General features: G+C 48.2%; 5 protein-coding genes and 1 non-coding gene across 6 annotated transcripts; 3 read left to right on the top strand and 3 right to left on the bottom strand.

Annotated features, from left to right (window-relative positions):
• Window positions 1–16: 16 nt before the first annotated feature.
• Window positions 17–3,206, bottom strand: SPPG_02691 (uncharacterized protein; the record flags this gene model as incomplete). Its single annotated transcript, XM_016750976.1, has 11 exons — window positions 17–205; window positions 276–709; window positions 777–971; window positions 1,034–1,420; window positions 1,481–1,622; window positions 1,693–2,118; window positions 2,190–2,427; window positions 2,481–2,616; window positions 2,674–2,740; window positions 2,794–2,881; window positions 2,944–3,206. 11 exons carry the CDS (start codon window positions 3,204–3,206, stop codon window positions 17–19), a joined length of 2,565 nt encoding a protein of 854 aa, XP_016610245.1.
• Window positions 3,207–3,481: 275 nt separating this feature from the next.
• On the bottom strand, window positions 3,482–5,199 carry SPPG_02690 (uncharacterized protein; the record flags this gene model as incomplete). Its single annotated transcript, XM_016750975.1, has 2 exons — window positions 3,482–3,656; window positions 3,725–5,199. The coding sequence occupies 2 exons, from the start codon at window positions 5,197–5,199 to the stop codon at window positions 3,482–3,484; spliced, it is 1,650 nt and encodes a 549-aa protein (XP_016610244.1).
• A 375-nt stretch (window positions 5,200–5,574) lies between these two features.
• Window positions 5,575–7,424, top strand: SPPG_02689 (uncharacterized protein). Its single transcript, XM_016750974.1, has 6 exons — window positions 5,575–6,154; window positions 6,219–6,375; window positions 6,447–6,583; window positions 6,649–6,859; window positions 6,922–7,143; window positions 7,210–7,424. Exons 1-6 carry the CDS (start codon window positions 6,054–6,056, stop codon window positions 7,321–7,323), a joined length of 942 nt encoding a protein of 313 aa, XP_016610243.1. The 5' UTR covers window positions 5,575–6,053; the 3' UTR covers window positions 7,324–7,424.
• Window positions 7,425–7,811: 387 nt separating this feature from the next.
• Window positions 7,812–9,574, bottom strand: SPPG_02688 (uncharacterized protein; the record flags this gene model as incomplete). The annotated part of the gene is made up of 2 exons (XM_016750973.1): window positions 7,812–8,044; window positions 8,111–9,574. The coding sequence occupies 2 exons, from the start codon at window positions 9,572–9,574 to the stop codon at window positions 8,036–8,038; spliced, it is 1,473 nt and encodes a 490-aa protein (XP_016610242.1). The 3' UTR covers window positions 7,812–8,035.
• Window positions 9,575–13,468: 3,894 nt separating this feature from the next.
• Window positions 13,469–14,370, top strand: SPPG_09050 (uncharacterized protein). The gene is made up of 2 exons (XM_016757203.1): window positions 13,469–13,843; window positions 13,913–14,370. Exons 1-2 carry the CDS (start codon window positions 13,643–13,645, stop codon window positions 14,174–14,176), a joined length of 465 nt encoding a protein of 154 aa, XP_016610241.1. The 5' UTR covers window positions 13,469–13,642; the 3' UTR covers window positions 14,177–14,370.
• Window positions 14,371–14,482: 112 nt separating this feature from the next.
• Window positions 14,483–14,554, top strand: SPPG_10065. Its single transcript has one exon. It is a non-coding gene; the product is annotated as a tRNA-Gln (tRNA).
• The last annotated feature ends 175 nt before the right edge of the window (window positions 14,555–14,729 follow it).

Below are 14,729 nucleotides of genomic sequence, written 5' to 3'. Positions count from 1 at the left end.
GCCATCATGCATGATATTAGCGTGCTTGAAAGCGTACCTTGAATCCATCCTCAGACCCCATCTTGACACGTTTGACACGATCCATCTTACGTTGCTGTTCGTGAACCATGTTGAGTTCCTTGTCCCGACGAGATGCGGTTAGGTGTAAGCGCTCTTGATGCGTCGCACGAAGGAGAGCAGAGAGCTCAGCGTCGATATCCGATAACTATACATGATTGTCAATGAACTGTTTTTCACAACGTTAACTGCATCCGCATCTTGTCTCATTGACTTACTTTGAAAGGAACCTGCACCACATGCTCCCGACTCCGTCTCAATATCCAATCCACTAAACACATTTTCTCTACGCCGTACGGGTTTCTGACATCTTTTACAAGCGCCTCTACCGCACTCGCTCCTCTCACAACATTCGTAACTCGAACATATAACCTCCCAACAACAGTCCCCTTCGCAACCCCCGCGTTAACAACATCCACCTCCAAATCTGCATATACTCCACTGCGTCCCCGTCGTAGCGCATGTTGGAGAGGCACTCGGGTTCGACCGACGTGCAAAAGTGTGGATGCATCCCAGAGGTCAATATCAAGAGAGGTGGTCGACATGTAGAGTGCAACGGGGCTGGTGGTCGGTGTGTAGGTACCGATCGGAAGAGCGGGGTCCGTGGTAGGATGGATGGGATAGATGGTTGTATGACCGGGTGGGTGGGCATCTATACCAAATACAACCTATCAACACAAGGAGACAAAAAAATTAATCTAACGGACGATTGAACGTACATGTCCCGTCTTCACCACCCGCCCAGAATATCCCCGGCCACATGGTTTCCTCCGCCTGTTGGCTTTTGGCGGACGCGCTTCGCTGGTGTTTAGCGGCGGGCAGCGGTCCCGTGTAGATTCGGAGGGGAGGTGTGGTGTGCGGGGCAAATGTGTAGAACTGATAGGTAAGTCGCAATGTATGCGGCGTAGGCGTGTCTATCCCAGAAGAAAGAGTAAGGCATCTACATTCAAGGAACAAATGAGGAACAGAAACATACCCAACTCATCGTAAAACATGACACCCAAAAACGAGAGCCCAATTTCACAACCACGTAAATCCTGATTTTCAGCATCCAAATCCACCCGCTCGTCCAACGACACTATGGCGGCTTTTCGGCCTTGATCGTCGAGTGTAGGTGGGAATCCAGCTTCGTGGATGCGAGCACGTTCGAGGCGGGTGAGGGGCTGGTGAGTGGAGGGGGGACGAGACGGAGCGGGAGCGGGCGTGCGGGTGCGGGAACGTGGGGGTGGAGCCGGAATATCTGCGTCGGGGTCGGCGTCGCTGAGGGCAAGGGGAGATGTAACAGCGTCGACCAGGTGAGGTGTGGGTTTGGTCTCGGGGGGTGGAACGACATGTGGATGCGTCGTCGTCTGCAGAGTCTCGCCTATTCAACCAAAATCAAAATCCCTCGAGGGAGAAAAAGAACCGTACCTGTCAATCATACCTTTATCCCTCCTTTTTTCCTTCTCGTGAAACACAAAGGAAACCAACAACGGCGTCTGTCCTTGAGCCTTGTACATGGGTCGCCCAAATGGATTCGGACCCGACTTTGTGTGAAGTGGAATCATACGAGCCTGTTCACCACTCTAAACCACCTGCATCAGCGCACACACAACTCGTAAAATGAAACTTGCGCGAGAAGAGGAAAAGACCTACATGTCGAGAAGGAACCCACGCCATCCATCCCACCATCACCACCTTCTCAACCCCTCGCATACCATGCACCTCCCTTCGTCCCAATAACACCCGCTCCAAGAATCCAGGTGGCTCTTTGACGGTTGGTACAAACACCTTGTACTCGACACCTACTACCAATGCCACACGTGGGTCATGTAAGTACTGGAGACCCAACGTACCCGTATAAACGAGTTCAAGCCCAGTATCATTGTCTGGTGTTTCGAGCGGCGCAGTGGTCGGATTGAGGAAGGTATGAGTATTATGGAAGCCAATGTGAAGGCGGCGTTCGAGGATGGTGGGTTTGTGAGTTGGGTGGAGGTGTGGGTGGAGGGTCGGCATGTGCGTCAGGGCATGGAGGAGCTCAGCATCGTATTGATGAAGGGTAGGGTGGAAATAAACTCGAATCTAAGGACATTATCATAGACGTCAGCGTCTAACCTCAGTCATCGTCCAAAAGGACACAGGAAATACCTCACCTCGGAAACAAATCCGGTATTCATTCTTACACCTCTCACTCTCCCTTCCCTCATCTTGACTCCCGGCACCCGATCCCCCTCCCCCACAAACACATTCTCCTTCCAAAGATGCGCAACGCCCCTCAAATCAGAACGGGGAGTGAACGCAAAAGTGAGTGCTGCACCGGGGAGGGTAGGTGGAGTGTCGACCGATGAAAGAAAAGGGAGAATGCGCGGCGTGCCAGTGTAGATAGGAATACTGTCACATTATTAGACTGTGTTGAATATGAGGAATAGAATTGGAGTGCATACATGTGCGTGTCATCAGTCTCAGAAGTGTCGTCGGCCACATCCCATACTTCGGAAAGACTCAATCCACCTCGTTCGGGATCGAAACAATGAAAAAAGGTCCATCCCCCTCCGATACTTTCTTCCCTTTCATCGGTTCCTTCACATGGAAATTCAACATATGCATAAAAAGCGAAAATTGCGCAAATCAACCAACCCTGAAATACAAACTCAACTACAACGACAACATCCGGACTTGTGATGGGTGTATGAAAATAAACGCACTAAACAGTCGGTTCAGCATTCATCCCATTGTAAATGATATTTAGCCACATACCTGATTTTTGAAATGAATCGTCACCCAATGTCCGATTTGGGAATGAACCACAGCGTCTTCGGTATCCGATCCATCCTCACCTCCCCCACTACACCCCAAAAGTTCAAAAATACAATCTAAAACCAAAATGCACACCAGATTCAAGCTCACCTCTTCCCACTCAGGTCACAAGGACCCCCACCCCAAGTCCTCCCAAAAAATGCGCCTTGCGCAAAATCAAAAAAGGAGACACGAAGTTCAAGATCCCCGTGCAGCGATCCACGCGGTGTAGGAAGACCTTCGACTTTTAGAAAATCGAGTTGGTAGGGGTATTTGGTGGGTGTATCTGGCGATGTAGGTGTTACATTATGGTTTGTAAATGCGGAGAACCAATCTGAGGGGAGTTGGTGAGCGTCGTCGTCTTCTTGGGTCATGATCTGTCGGGGAAGTTGGCATGTCCGAACGCGTTCCTGACGGACGTGTTGGGGCTTATGCGGGATTAGGTAATGCTAAGGGTCACGATCGACCAACTTTCCTTTGCCAGAAGCATTGCAGCAAATGGAATGGTAGCAAATATTCTTTCATTGTGGTAAAAGGTGGACGAACAGCATTTGAAAATAAAAAGATCGCCGAATTTGGCGGCATGATAAAGAAATAAACAATACAAGGCCAGTTCAGATAATGTCCTCCCTATCTCCCACCATCCGCTTTAAAAGCTTTCCCTAACAGCTACACCCACCAACTCTTCAAACACTTTGCATTTCTCAGAGACATCGTGCTTGACCGTTCTGAACGGGATATTGAGCACTGCTATCTGAGGGTCTTCAACAGTCCATTGGTCCCAGTTATCTATTCCTGGGGTCTTGGTTGCTGCAAAGCTTGTCCTAGAAATGAGCGGAGCAGGTTACACGCTCATGATAAGCAGCTCAAGCGTAAATCCAATAAAACTCACCAAGCACGAAGCATCATATCCGCCAACTCCTTATCCTCCCCATTCTCCAACCCACATAAAGCCAGATTCTGAAATACATACGGTAACTCCATCCCATGTCCCGCCCCAACAACGCCCAAATCAACTCCTCCTGTCACAGCGGGACATCTAATACTCCTCGTAAATAGATACGAGTACGCCTTGTTGTGTCTCGTAAAGGCTTTTAGGAACCGGTAAGTTGGGCAGAGGAACAGAAAGTCCGTAATAAGAGTGGATCCAGCGATGAAGTAGCTACCATTGAATCTATCCACACTGTATTGGGTAGTGAGGACTGAGCGGTATGCTGCGTATTCACCTCGGTTGGGTGCAAGTTCATCGATCAGTTGGTCCAGTTGGGATTGTGTCGCATTGAGACCTTGGGGGAGCAAGATAATGCCTTCCTCAGAATTTGTTCCCGCCACGAGCATAATGGGGGTATTGTCAGCTCCGCGGTTGATTTCGCCGGCTGCAAGGGCGTCTGGAATCTGACGGCGGAGGATGTGGCCGTCAATCGAGGGGCCCCATTTGAGGGCGGTCAGGTTCGAGTAGCTGATGACGGCAAGTTGCGGGCCATTGGAGAGGAGACCAAGCGCGGCTGTGCTGCGTAGACAAGACAAGACCCGCTCTTGTTCTCCAGACGTCTGCGAGACGGTCGTCTCCGTGGTGCAACCGACTGCTTGTGCGACAGCCCAGGTCGACCGATAGGCAACGTTGATGGGAGGCAATTCAGAGGCCGCCCCGCTTTCCACTATTGCCGTCGAAAATAGTCCTTCGGAGCCCTTTGCAATCAAATGGAGGGACACAGCCGACCCACCGGCACTTTCGCCAAATATTTCGATTCGGCTGTTGTCACCCCCGAATTGATGAATATTATCATGAACCCACTTTAAAGCTAATTGCTGGTCCTGAACGGCCCAGTTGCCCACTCCATGATCGCTGTTGGCTTGAGAGGGAAGAGCCAAGAATCCAAAGACACCGAGACGGTAATTGAATGTCACAAGGATGGCATCCGATACAGCAGTAGCAGAACAGCCGTCAAAGAGGGCGTCACTAGAGGCACCAAAGTACCATCCACCGCCATGAATATACACTCGCACAGGCAAGTCATGTTGACGGGGACGATCAGGCACCCAGACATTCAAATAAAGACAGTCCTCCTCCGTCACGTTGCCCAGTGGGGAATTCAACTGAGGGCAGGCTGACCGATACCTATTCGCATTCCATTCTCTGGATGGGTATGCTGACTGGTATGCCTTGGGAGAGGCGAATCGGTTATCACCGATGGGGGCCTGAGCATAGGGAATACCCAGGTATTGATGGACGTTGGTGTGATTGGCACATGTGCTTCCAATGATGGTGCCTAGAGGGGTGGAAATGGGCTGGCTAGCCCGCTTTACGGGATGCGCCAAAGCGCAAGCCAGGATGCCCAGCAAGAAAGAGAATGTCCACATTTTCATGTTTTGCGGGCAATGGATTTGGATGGTTTATCTTTTTACTCCAATTCACTCTGCAACCTGGTGGGGAGCTTTGCTCTTCCTTGCCAATTTATTGACCCACCACCAGCGACTTCCCCATCAATAGCAACTTGTACTAGTACATCAGCTCAACCATTTGTCAACGTTGAGCACGATCCCTCAAAGCCCCTTGGGGCGGCAAGTTGTAAATGCACAGAGCAGTATGCTGTGTAAAGTCAGGTTTGTCCCGCATTCTCCTTCAAGCCTCAAGGGTGAGGGTAACCAAACGAACTTGTTGCTTTCAACACAATCCAAGTCCAAAATGACGCGCGTGGTTAGGGTTCAAGAAGAAGAAAAAAAAAGTGACCAGCAAACATCATATGCTTTTAACAGCAAAAGGGCCCTTGTTTGGAAAAACGTGTGATTCTGTGTCGTTGACAAGGTTCGACGGTATTTGTCATATTGACGAGCCTTCTTGGAGCGTTGATTTTTGGTGGAGTTGTCCAAGTGTTCCATCTGCAAAAAGATCACTGTAACTAACTCGCACTCGTCGTCGTCGTCGTCGTCGTCGGCCGGTCGTCGTCGCCGTTCGAGTACCGCGGTAGCAAGTCGTTTGCAAGCAAGCGAAACCCGATAGCAATCTACCCAATTCCGTTAAACAAAACTGTTGGCCCAAAAAATTTCGTAAATTTCGATTTCAAAAGGGCTGCAATATCGGACCGACCAAACTCATCGGGGCTCCGAACGGACGTTTATCTTTTTCATCCCCAAGTGTTTTTGCATATAAAACCATTGCAGCATCTTGTTTGGATTCCGCTTCTTTTTCTACAAACATCTCATATATAGGAATAACAATCATGGTCTTTGGCTGGCTTTATGGCAAAACGTTTTCTACGGACGATATTCCAAACCTCGATGGTAAGGTCGCCATCATTACAGGAGGAACAGCTGGGCTGGGGTAAGCTTGCGGACTTGCACACACACACCAAATATGTATATTTAAAACTAAAACAGATGCATAGTATGGCTTCTGCCATCGCTATGGCTCAAAAGGGCGCACATGTCATCATCACCGCTCGATCAGAGAGCAGAGGCAAAGAAGCGGTTCAAAAGATTATCGAGGCTTCCAACAGCTCCAAGGTGGAATTTGGTGTGATGGACAATGGGGATCTCCAGTCTGTAAGTATCTTCCTGCAAGACTTTCCACCCACTGCTCGCAATTGACCTGTTTGCACGACAAAAAAAAACAGGTCCGAGCATTTGCGGAATGGTACAAGCAAAAATCCCTTCCTATCCACATTCTCCTCCTCAACGCTGGAATCGCTTATACGCCCTACAACTCTATAAGCGGAATCGAAGGCCAATTTTACATCAACCATCTGTCACAGTATGCTGCCATCATGCTCATTTGCACCTTGAATGTCCCGCAACTCACACAAAAACACTTGTCAGCTTCTACCTTACTGAACTCCTCCTCCCAATCGTTAAAACGTCTGGACCCGCCCGCGTTGTCACCATTTCATCCCGCGGGATTGACCTAGTATGGTCAAAACCGGATTGGGAACAGGATATCCATGTATCAAAAGAAAAATATGACAATGTCCGAGCGTATGGGCTCTCCAAGCTTGCGAATCTCCTCTTTGTCAAGGAATTGACCAAAAGGGTGAGTGTGCCTCCTGTTCTTTGCACTCGATACATAGCATAACATATCGATGCTCCACCTAGCTCGGTCCCGACTCGCAAATCTATGCCAACAGTTGCCACCCCGGCGTCATTGCCACGAACATTACCAACCGAAGCTGGTACGCCGGAGGCTACACTGAGAAAGTCATTCAATTTGGACTAGGAACTGTGATGGGGAATACAGCGGACAAAGGGGCGTTGACGCAGTTATATTTGGCGACAAGCGAGGAGGTGGAGACCCAAAACATTCGGGGCAAATACTTTGTAAGTGCGAGTACCTTATTGATCTAAAATGACCCTTGCTGACATGGCTGCATTGCCTGATTCTAGTGGCCGACTGCAAAGGAGAAACCAATGACGGGCTACACGGCCGATGAGAAACTCCAAACAGACCTATGGGATATTAGTGAGCGTCTAGTAAAAGAGCTGTTGGAAAAGAAATGAGCCCATCATGTACATAAGCAAAAGTCATGGCTAATTCTGCCGTTAGTTACTTTTAATACCAATTTGTTATAAATAAACCACTGCCGTTCTCCTCTCTAGCGGCACATCCAAAAACATGCTGGCGAACTATCCGCAGGATCTTATATAAAAACAGCGAGGACCTGTGGATACCCTGCATACAGCAAGCCATTTCACCATGACTATCGACGATGCTCTTTGCACTGCTTTCACGTTTGCCAGTGCGACCATCACTGGTATCACTGCGATTTTTGGATTGTGTGCTTTCCCCTTTTTAGGACTCGCTGCTTTCAGCCCTACCGTGTGTTCAAATATTTTATCTACATATAATGCATATGTATTCTAAGCTTTCCTTTTTCTTTAGGGCCTCTCAGCCTGCTGGACATACGGAATTTGGCGTCGTCTCTGGCTTTCCCCAGATGACATGATAATCTACTACCACCGCAAGGTGATTAAAAGTGAGCTGTAAATAGGTGTCCATGCAGCCTCCATATGCATATATTTGAAAGCGGTCAAACAAGCCAACTCATATCGGTATACATCATCAATTTCCAAATGTTTAAATGCAACATTCAATTCAATTGCAAAATCAAGCAAACAGTCCAAATGCTTTGGCACGTTAGCTAAGAAGCCAAAGCAATACAGTGTCTGTCCTCTCCAGCGCAAGACCGAGCTCACTTGCCATAGATTGCCCTTACCATCCCTTGCACACAGTAAAAAGAAAGTTCATTAGACATCTCAACGTTACCAAAACATGCTTTGCACATACCTTGATATCCCTCCTCAAAAGATCATCCCAACCCCTATACTTGAACATCCTCCATACTCTCTCCTTGCTGGCCTTTTTGGATCGCGGAGGCAGCATAGGCGTAGGTATAGCAGCCGCATACTCGATCGCAAGCGTTTCCCCAGTTTTGAAAGAAATCTTGTTTTCAAGAAGCGTATAAGCTGCAAAAGCCGTTTCATTGTCTGTAAATTGAACGTAGGCGTGATGGTGGGGTTCCGTGGGCTCCGCTGAATCCAGATCCCATACTAGCGGGTATACGAGCATGTTCTCAATTTTGCCGTAGGGACGAAAGAGGAGGTAAAGGTCTAGCTCGGTGACAGTGATCGGAATACGGGGGAGGTGGAGGACGTTGGTGTTTGGACAGGCCGGTGGAGATTCTGAGTTCAGCGGATGTGGCTTTGGTGCGAATGGACGTCGGATGATGGGTGTCGGGGATTCTGAATCTCGAAGCCAAGGATCGACCGAGGATTGATCGACGGTATCATGATACCCGGGGTGAGGAAGGTCTCTACTCGACACCTCACTCTTGACATCCACGTTCCAGTCACCGTACAGATCGGCTGATACCTTGGCATCTGGCCCTTTGACCTCGCGTGACGGCGGCAGGACATCGGCAGAGTCTTGTTGTTTGTCTTCTTTAGACGTATCAAGAGATAGGTTCGTAAATTGGCAATGAAGAGACTCGAACTCGGCGGATGTTGTAGGCTCATTGTTCTCTGCTGGTGCCGGTTTGGAAGGGCAGGATAGAGATGGAGACTTGGACCTGTCCTCTTCATCCAACCTACCATTGACCTCGACAGGTTGATCATCACCCTTCTTGCCGCTATCACCTTCCCAAATAGCAGAAATAACATGATCCTCTTGTTTACGATCACCATCGATATCAGGTGCGACATTCTGTACAGATTTATCCCAATCAACATCTGTCTCTGGCACTCCATTCTGTAAAGATTTATCCCAATCTACATCAGTCTCTGGCACGCTGTTCAGCGCATGCAAATCGGTATCGTGAGATTCAAGAATGGGAGACAATTTGGCTAGGTCAAGCGTTTCCCCCTCGACAATGTCCTCGACAACGTCCTTTTCATTTAACTCATCTTTTGATGTTACCGTCTCGTTGACCATATGTATACGGCTGCCGTCGACTGCTTCCTCGGAATCACAGTCCTCCCAAGGTGTAGTCACTTTCTGGCCTGCACTTGCAGCCTTGCTAACCTCGATTGTTTCATCGGAATCATCATGATCCCAAGATGTAGACATTTTCTGATCTTGAGAGCTTGGATGCTCAACAACCTCCCTAACAGGTGGCATAAAATTAATAACGACCTTTTCCTCATCATGGAAAACTTGTGGCTGTTCTGCCTCGGATTCAAGGACGATGGTTCGGTTTCCCGGTGCTGGTGTTTGGTCTTGGTCGTTTGTGCGGAAAGGATTGGTGGTTGACATCGGGGTTGCTTGGAAGCTGTTCACTTTGCGCTATGCGAAAGAGAAAACGGATGGGAATTAGAGGATTAATGCAGCACACAAGTGGAGGGATATATATCAGATTGGAATGCCCTACGTGAAAAAGACCACCAGTAGCAAAGGAGACGACTCGCTGAAAGAAGTGTGGCCGGGTCATGTTGTGCGAGTTGCGTTTTCTTGTTGTTGATTGTATTTGAGTGGGATTTCAGAGCTGCGGGATGCAGGTGACAAAGAGGATGCAGCGTTTTGCAGAAAGACTCTTTGAAAGCAAAAGAATGCGATTATGCGAACAGTAGAAGGTGGATAGCTGGCTCGTAAGACAGGACGGTGGAAGCTCAAAAGCTAAAAGGCGAGTTGCAAGCCGACGCGGTTCCGAGTCATTTCCCACACCCGAAAAACCAACGACATCACGTTCAGCGAAACTTTCTTTATTTAACAAGATACATCGTAGAAACTTTCCTCCGTCGACTGATATTAATCCTACATCAATTCAAAACAACCAAAGTGGTCGCTCTGATCACACTAACAAAGCATACACAACTACTGACCAAAGCACAAATCGCACAACATTCACAAGAAACCGTCACATATCCGAGATAATAATTACACGTCGATCGTTTGCAAATGACCAACGACCAAACATCACTCATCGTCCGAGACCAGATCAATGACCTCCATAGGAGTAAAGGGAGTTGTCTCCCGATCAGCCTGGGCGGAACGAGTACCCAGTGGCCTTCCCTCAGAGTCAACAAGTACTTCCTCAAATGAACCATCTTCATTTTCCACAAACATCGTGTGCGCAGCATGGTCCTCCTCCGAGTCCTCATCTGAGCTATCGCTCGAGGAAAGATCGGAATCCAAGTCCATATCAGATCCACTTGAGTCTTGCTCTGCGTTTCCTGTGGCGTTGCCATTGTCCACGACTATATCCATCGCCGATACTTCGATATTCTCCATGGCTGATACTTCGACATTCACCATGGTGGACTTGGCGTCCTCACCTGTCGTCGATGCCTTCATCTCATTGTCGATCACAGCGCCCACAGTCAGTTCAGTGGTGCTACTCATTGCAATCCCCGTGCGAGTATCCGGTGCTCTTGAAACTTCATAAGCTGGTGCAATTTGAGGCCGCTTTCCTTCTTCATATTTCATGAAATCAGCTATTCGGACATCCCGGTGAAATTCATTTTGTCCTCTCATGCTCCACATGATAGCGGCCATGCCAGCGAGTTTGTCGGCTTCCATATTTCCGCGATTTCCAACATGTGCTTTCACCCACTTCCAGCGTGTACCACCACTGCGAGTCAACACAAGCTGTAATAATAGGGGACATTGTCAAATCATATTTGAGTGCATTGGATGGATAGTTATCTTACCTCCGCCAATTCAGACGTGTACTTGCCTTCGGCAGGCTTGCCAGATGCTGCATATTGCATAGCTGAGATGTTACAGTAATAAGAATACATGCTTGATAGTAGAAGATTGGCCAAGGAGCGCCTCACCCGTAATAACACTCAGGCAGTCGACGTGGATAATGGCATTAACACCATCCCCAATAGCACGCAAGGCAGCTATACATGCCTGATAAATGTAAGAGCAAAACATGAGGATTCGCTGCAAAGCCAGAGAAGGGCATTGCACAACGCACGCACCTGCACCTCAGCATCATTTGAAGTGCTACCAGGGACGACCCGAGAGATGTGACTAAAAAGCAGAAATTGAGCAGGCCACCCTTTCCAAACGTAACTTCTTTTTACACACCATCGCTCTTTGTTCGGGAAGAAGCAGCCGATAGCGCAAGCCCCTCCTCGAGCACGAAGAGATCCATCTGTATACACTTCTATTTCCGGGGCACCTGACAGGTAGTTCCCCTACAAAAGCCATAAATATCAGATCGACGAACGAAGCCAATGAACATAATACCACACATTTCTCACCAAGGTAGAGTAATCTTTTCGATTAGCCACTTGGCACCGGCCTTGCTTCCTCAATTCTGTGACTTCCCCACCATCCGGTTCATAATAACCGTCCTCGAAGAGTTTCCGCCCCGACTTTCGCTTCGCTGTTCGGGTAGAATGTGCTGGTGATACCCACACATCGCCCTTTCGGTGTTCCCTAGCCATTTGTCTCTCTTTCCTTCTCAGTGCTTTCTGCCGGGTTAGCAGTTCAGCTTCCTGCGGATTCACAAGACGTCCTCTTTTCCATCTAAGCATCACCCTGGCGCCATTTACAGTCTCCACAACTTTGCCATCCTCAAATCGAACATCCCTCCCAGCCAATCTGAGAGCTTCCACTTCATTTCGCGACCTCAAATCTCTTTTCAATCTTTTCTGCTCCGAACGCCCAAGTTCCGTATTGACTCCATTCACGACCTCAACAAGAGAGTTATTCACAACTCTTATGTCTCTCCCATCCTTTCTAATGATTTCCAGCTGCTTTTCCACCCTTGCCCAATGTTCGATTTTCCGCTCTTCCCCCCATGCTATGTATTTGATTTTGGCGAATTCTCTCATCTCTCTCTCGGTTTGTGGCGGTGACCCTCTGAGGGAGGATTGCTGTGGAGCCCAGTATAAATCAGACACACCAGATACCGAAAACGGTGATTGAAGCATACCATTGTCGCATCCACCAACGTAGAATCTTCATTTGTCTGTTGTCTCCTCGCCATCGACCGCTGGACTAAGATTTAAGAGTCTATCGGAGAAAATGCAGCTATTCGAGCACCACCTACCGTTGTAACACCGGGCCCTGCCGCGATCAATTGTTGCAACTTGTGCTGTTTGATCAATCTTTTTACCGCTTTTTTGCGCTGTTTCGCTATCTTCTTCTGGTAATCTTTTTCAGTTAAACTTTTTCTTTCCGCTACGGAATTTGAGGGTCTATAGTAATCCCCTGTTTGTTCCCGGAAACGATCACGGGCTCTATCGCTATCCGAACAATCTACCAACGATACTACATTGGTTATCGCTGAAGAGATGGTCGCCAAGATGATCAAAACCCGTACCAATTGAAATAAAGTCTTGACTGACAGCCGCAAATCTGACTGTCTTCTCTTTTGAGCCGTCTTGAATCTACAAGACACACAGCATGTTACAGTAATGTAAAAACTGGGACAAGGTTACCGCAGACACGGAATATCGTGACCATGTGGGAACAGACAAGCGTATAAAGTATCCGACAGGGAGGTTTTGCTTGAACGGCTACACACTTGAGCTTGATTCATCGTCTGCGATGACCCGGCTTCGTGTCATCCATCGCCGTGCTTCATGATACGCTGACAGTAGAGCAGTAATATGCTCTATAAACGTCTCATTTGATCCGCCGCAATTGCTCGCGTTAAACACGGTATCAAAATGCGTCAACGCTCAACGGATTGAATGGGATACAAGATACACCTGCTTCCTCTAGCACGCTAGTGCCAGAGTGGTCCAACGTGGTCCAACAAGCGGTTGACGACGCCGAGACCGGAAGAAGGGCATATCATATCCACACTCACCGTGCTGCACAGCCAACTTGTATGGTTGTGTTCCAACCCACTCAAAAGGGGTGCACGTACCTGTCTATCGTAAAGTGCCTCTTGGTCTATACGGCCTTTGGAAACTCCTCCAAGAGTAGCACTACTGTTGTAGAACGAGGAGAGGTGGGAACGTGAATCCCCGTTACCACGTTCTACAAGCGCAACATTGGCTTGATGAGCGAGCATGTTTTCGTTGTAGCACGCCTTTTGGCCTTTTGCGCAGCTGCCTCAACTCGATGAAGGGGGGGACGTGGGAAAGTTGACACCAAGCGCCCTGACGCGATTTTTAAAGCGCGCAGTCGTCACGTGGATAGCTTGTCATCCTGGCGGGGAAGTTTGACGGGCCTTTTGACAGCTCATGACGAATAGATCGCCACAAGGCATGAAGCATAAAAGGACAGCCGCGATCGGCGTTACAGCAACGGAACGCTTTTAGTAGCGCTGCGCAGAGTAGCACAATCTTTTCTTTCTTTACTCGACATTTCCCGTCCCATCCCTATTTCAAACCCCGCAGATAAACACAGAGTCCCAGAATGGAAAACACTACAGCAACCTCCAAATCACCCAAGACCCCCCACGCCAGAGCCTTTGAAGAGTTTCGATACGAATGTGAAAAATGCCATGGACTCTTCACCAGCAAACAAGGCCGAGACAGGCATCAAGCCACACATGAAAACCACGACGCTGCCGATTTATTTGACTGTCCACTATGTCAAAGGAAATTTACTCGAATCGTAAGTATCTGCTACCTACACAGCCCTACTGTAACTTTTCTCTCATATGATTACTAACTTGTTATTTAGGGTGAGGTTCTCATGCATCTGGAAGGCAACCAGCGAATCGCCTGTCCCAACCGAGATCACCCAGATCTGGAAAGATTGATTGGCACATACATTGCAAAACAACAACGACATTACAAATGGAGTCGAAAAACCTCGAATGGACAATCAGGCCCTCTACCTGTGGATCGCAATATCCCATCATCAGCAAACACTCCACGTCCCGCAGGATTCAAAAGCAAGTTGATGAAAAGTATTACAAAGCAAGTGCGCAAACAAAGACGATAATGCAAAGCAGGGACAAACAGGGGCGGGGTGGGCTGAGGTGTTTTCAATTTTTTATTTTGCAAGAGCATAGAAGGTTTAGCACCGTGGAAAGGGATTATTTTTGAAAAGGACATTGATCAATGTTGCATTCGAGTAGATACTTTTATATTTTTTCATAATCTTGAACAATATATTGCAAGGCTTTTGTGTACCAACTAGTTTTTATCGACTTTTGAGCTCGCAAACGATATCAGACTCGCCAGCAAACTTGTAATGCAGTACATTGTGTATTCGACAGAAATATCCAATGGCCTATTACAAGTTGTCGGTTCCATGGTGTAGCGGTTAGCACTCAGGACTCTGAATCCTGCGACCCGAGTTCGATTCTCGGTGGGACCTTGTATGAACGTCATCCGAATCTTTTTTTCCCCTAAAGACTTTGGGGCAGAAGATTGGGCTTGTATGCCATGGACAATGTGTTGAAGGACAAGCCATTTTCGCTGTGCTATCCTGTTTTACCAGAGCCTCTCAATGTTTGAAGATAGCCTTGCCATGCGTGCAAAACACACGAGCA

This window comes from Spizellomyces punctatus (assembly GCF_000182565.1).
Source record: "Spizellomyces punctatus DAOM BR117 chromosome Unknown supercont1.4, whole genome shotgun sequence".
NCBI classification, from domain to species: Eukaryota; Fungi; Chytridiomycota; class Chytridiomycetes; order Spizellomycetales; family Spizellomycetaceae; genus Spizellomyces; species Spizellomyces punctatus.
The sequence above is the reverse complement of the archived record's forward strand: the minus strand, read 5'-3'. Positions and strand labels throughout refer to the sequence as shown.

What these genes read in the sequence shown, in the direction of transcription:
- SPPG_02689 (XM_016750974.1), top strand. Translation starts at nt 6,054, where the DNA reads ATGGTCTTTGGCTGGCTTTATGGCAAAACGTTTTCTACGGACGATATT. An exon ending in GGAGGAACAGCTGGGCTGGG is followed by an intron (nt 6,155 to 6,218) that starts GTAAGCTTGCGG and finishes ACAGATGCATAG; the next exon opens with TATGGCTTCTGCCATCGCTA. An exon ending in TACATCAACCATCTGTCACA is followed by an intron (nt 6,584 to 6,648) that starts GTATGCTGCCAT and finishes AACACTTGTCAG; the next exon opens with CTTCTACCTTACTGAACTCC.
- SPPG_09050 (XM_016757203.1), top strand. Translation starts at nt 13,643, where the DNA reads ATGGAAAACACTACAGCAACCTCCAAATCACCCAAGACCCCCCACGCC. An exon ending in AAAGGAAATTTACTCGAATC is followed by an intron (nt 13,844 to 13,912) that starts GTAAGTATCTGC and finishes CTTGTTATTTAG; the next exon opens with GGTGAGGTTCTCATGCATCT.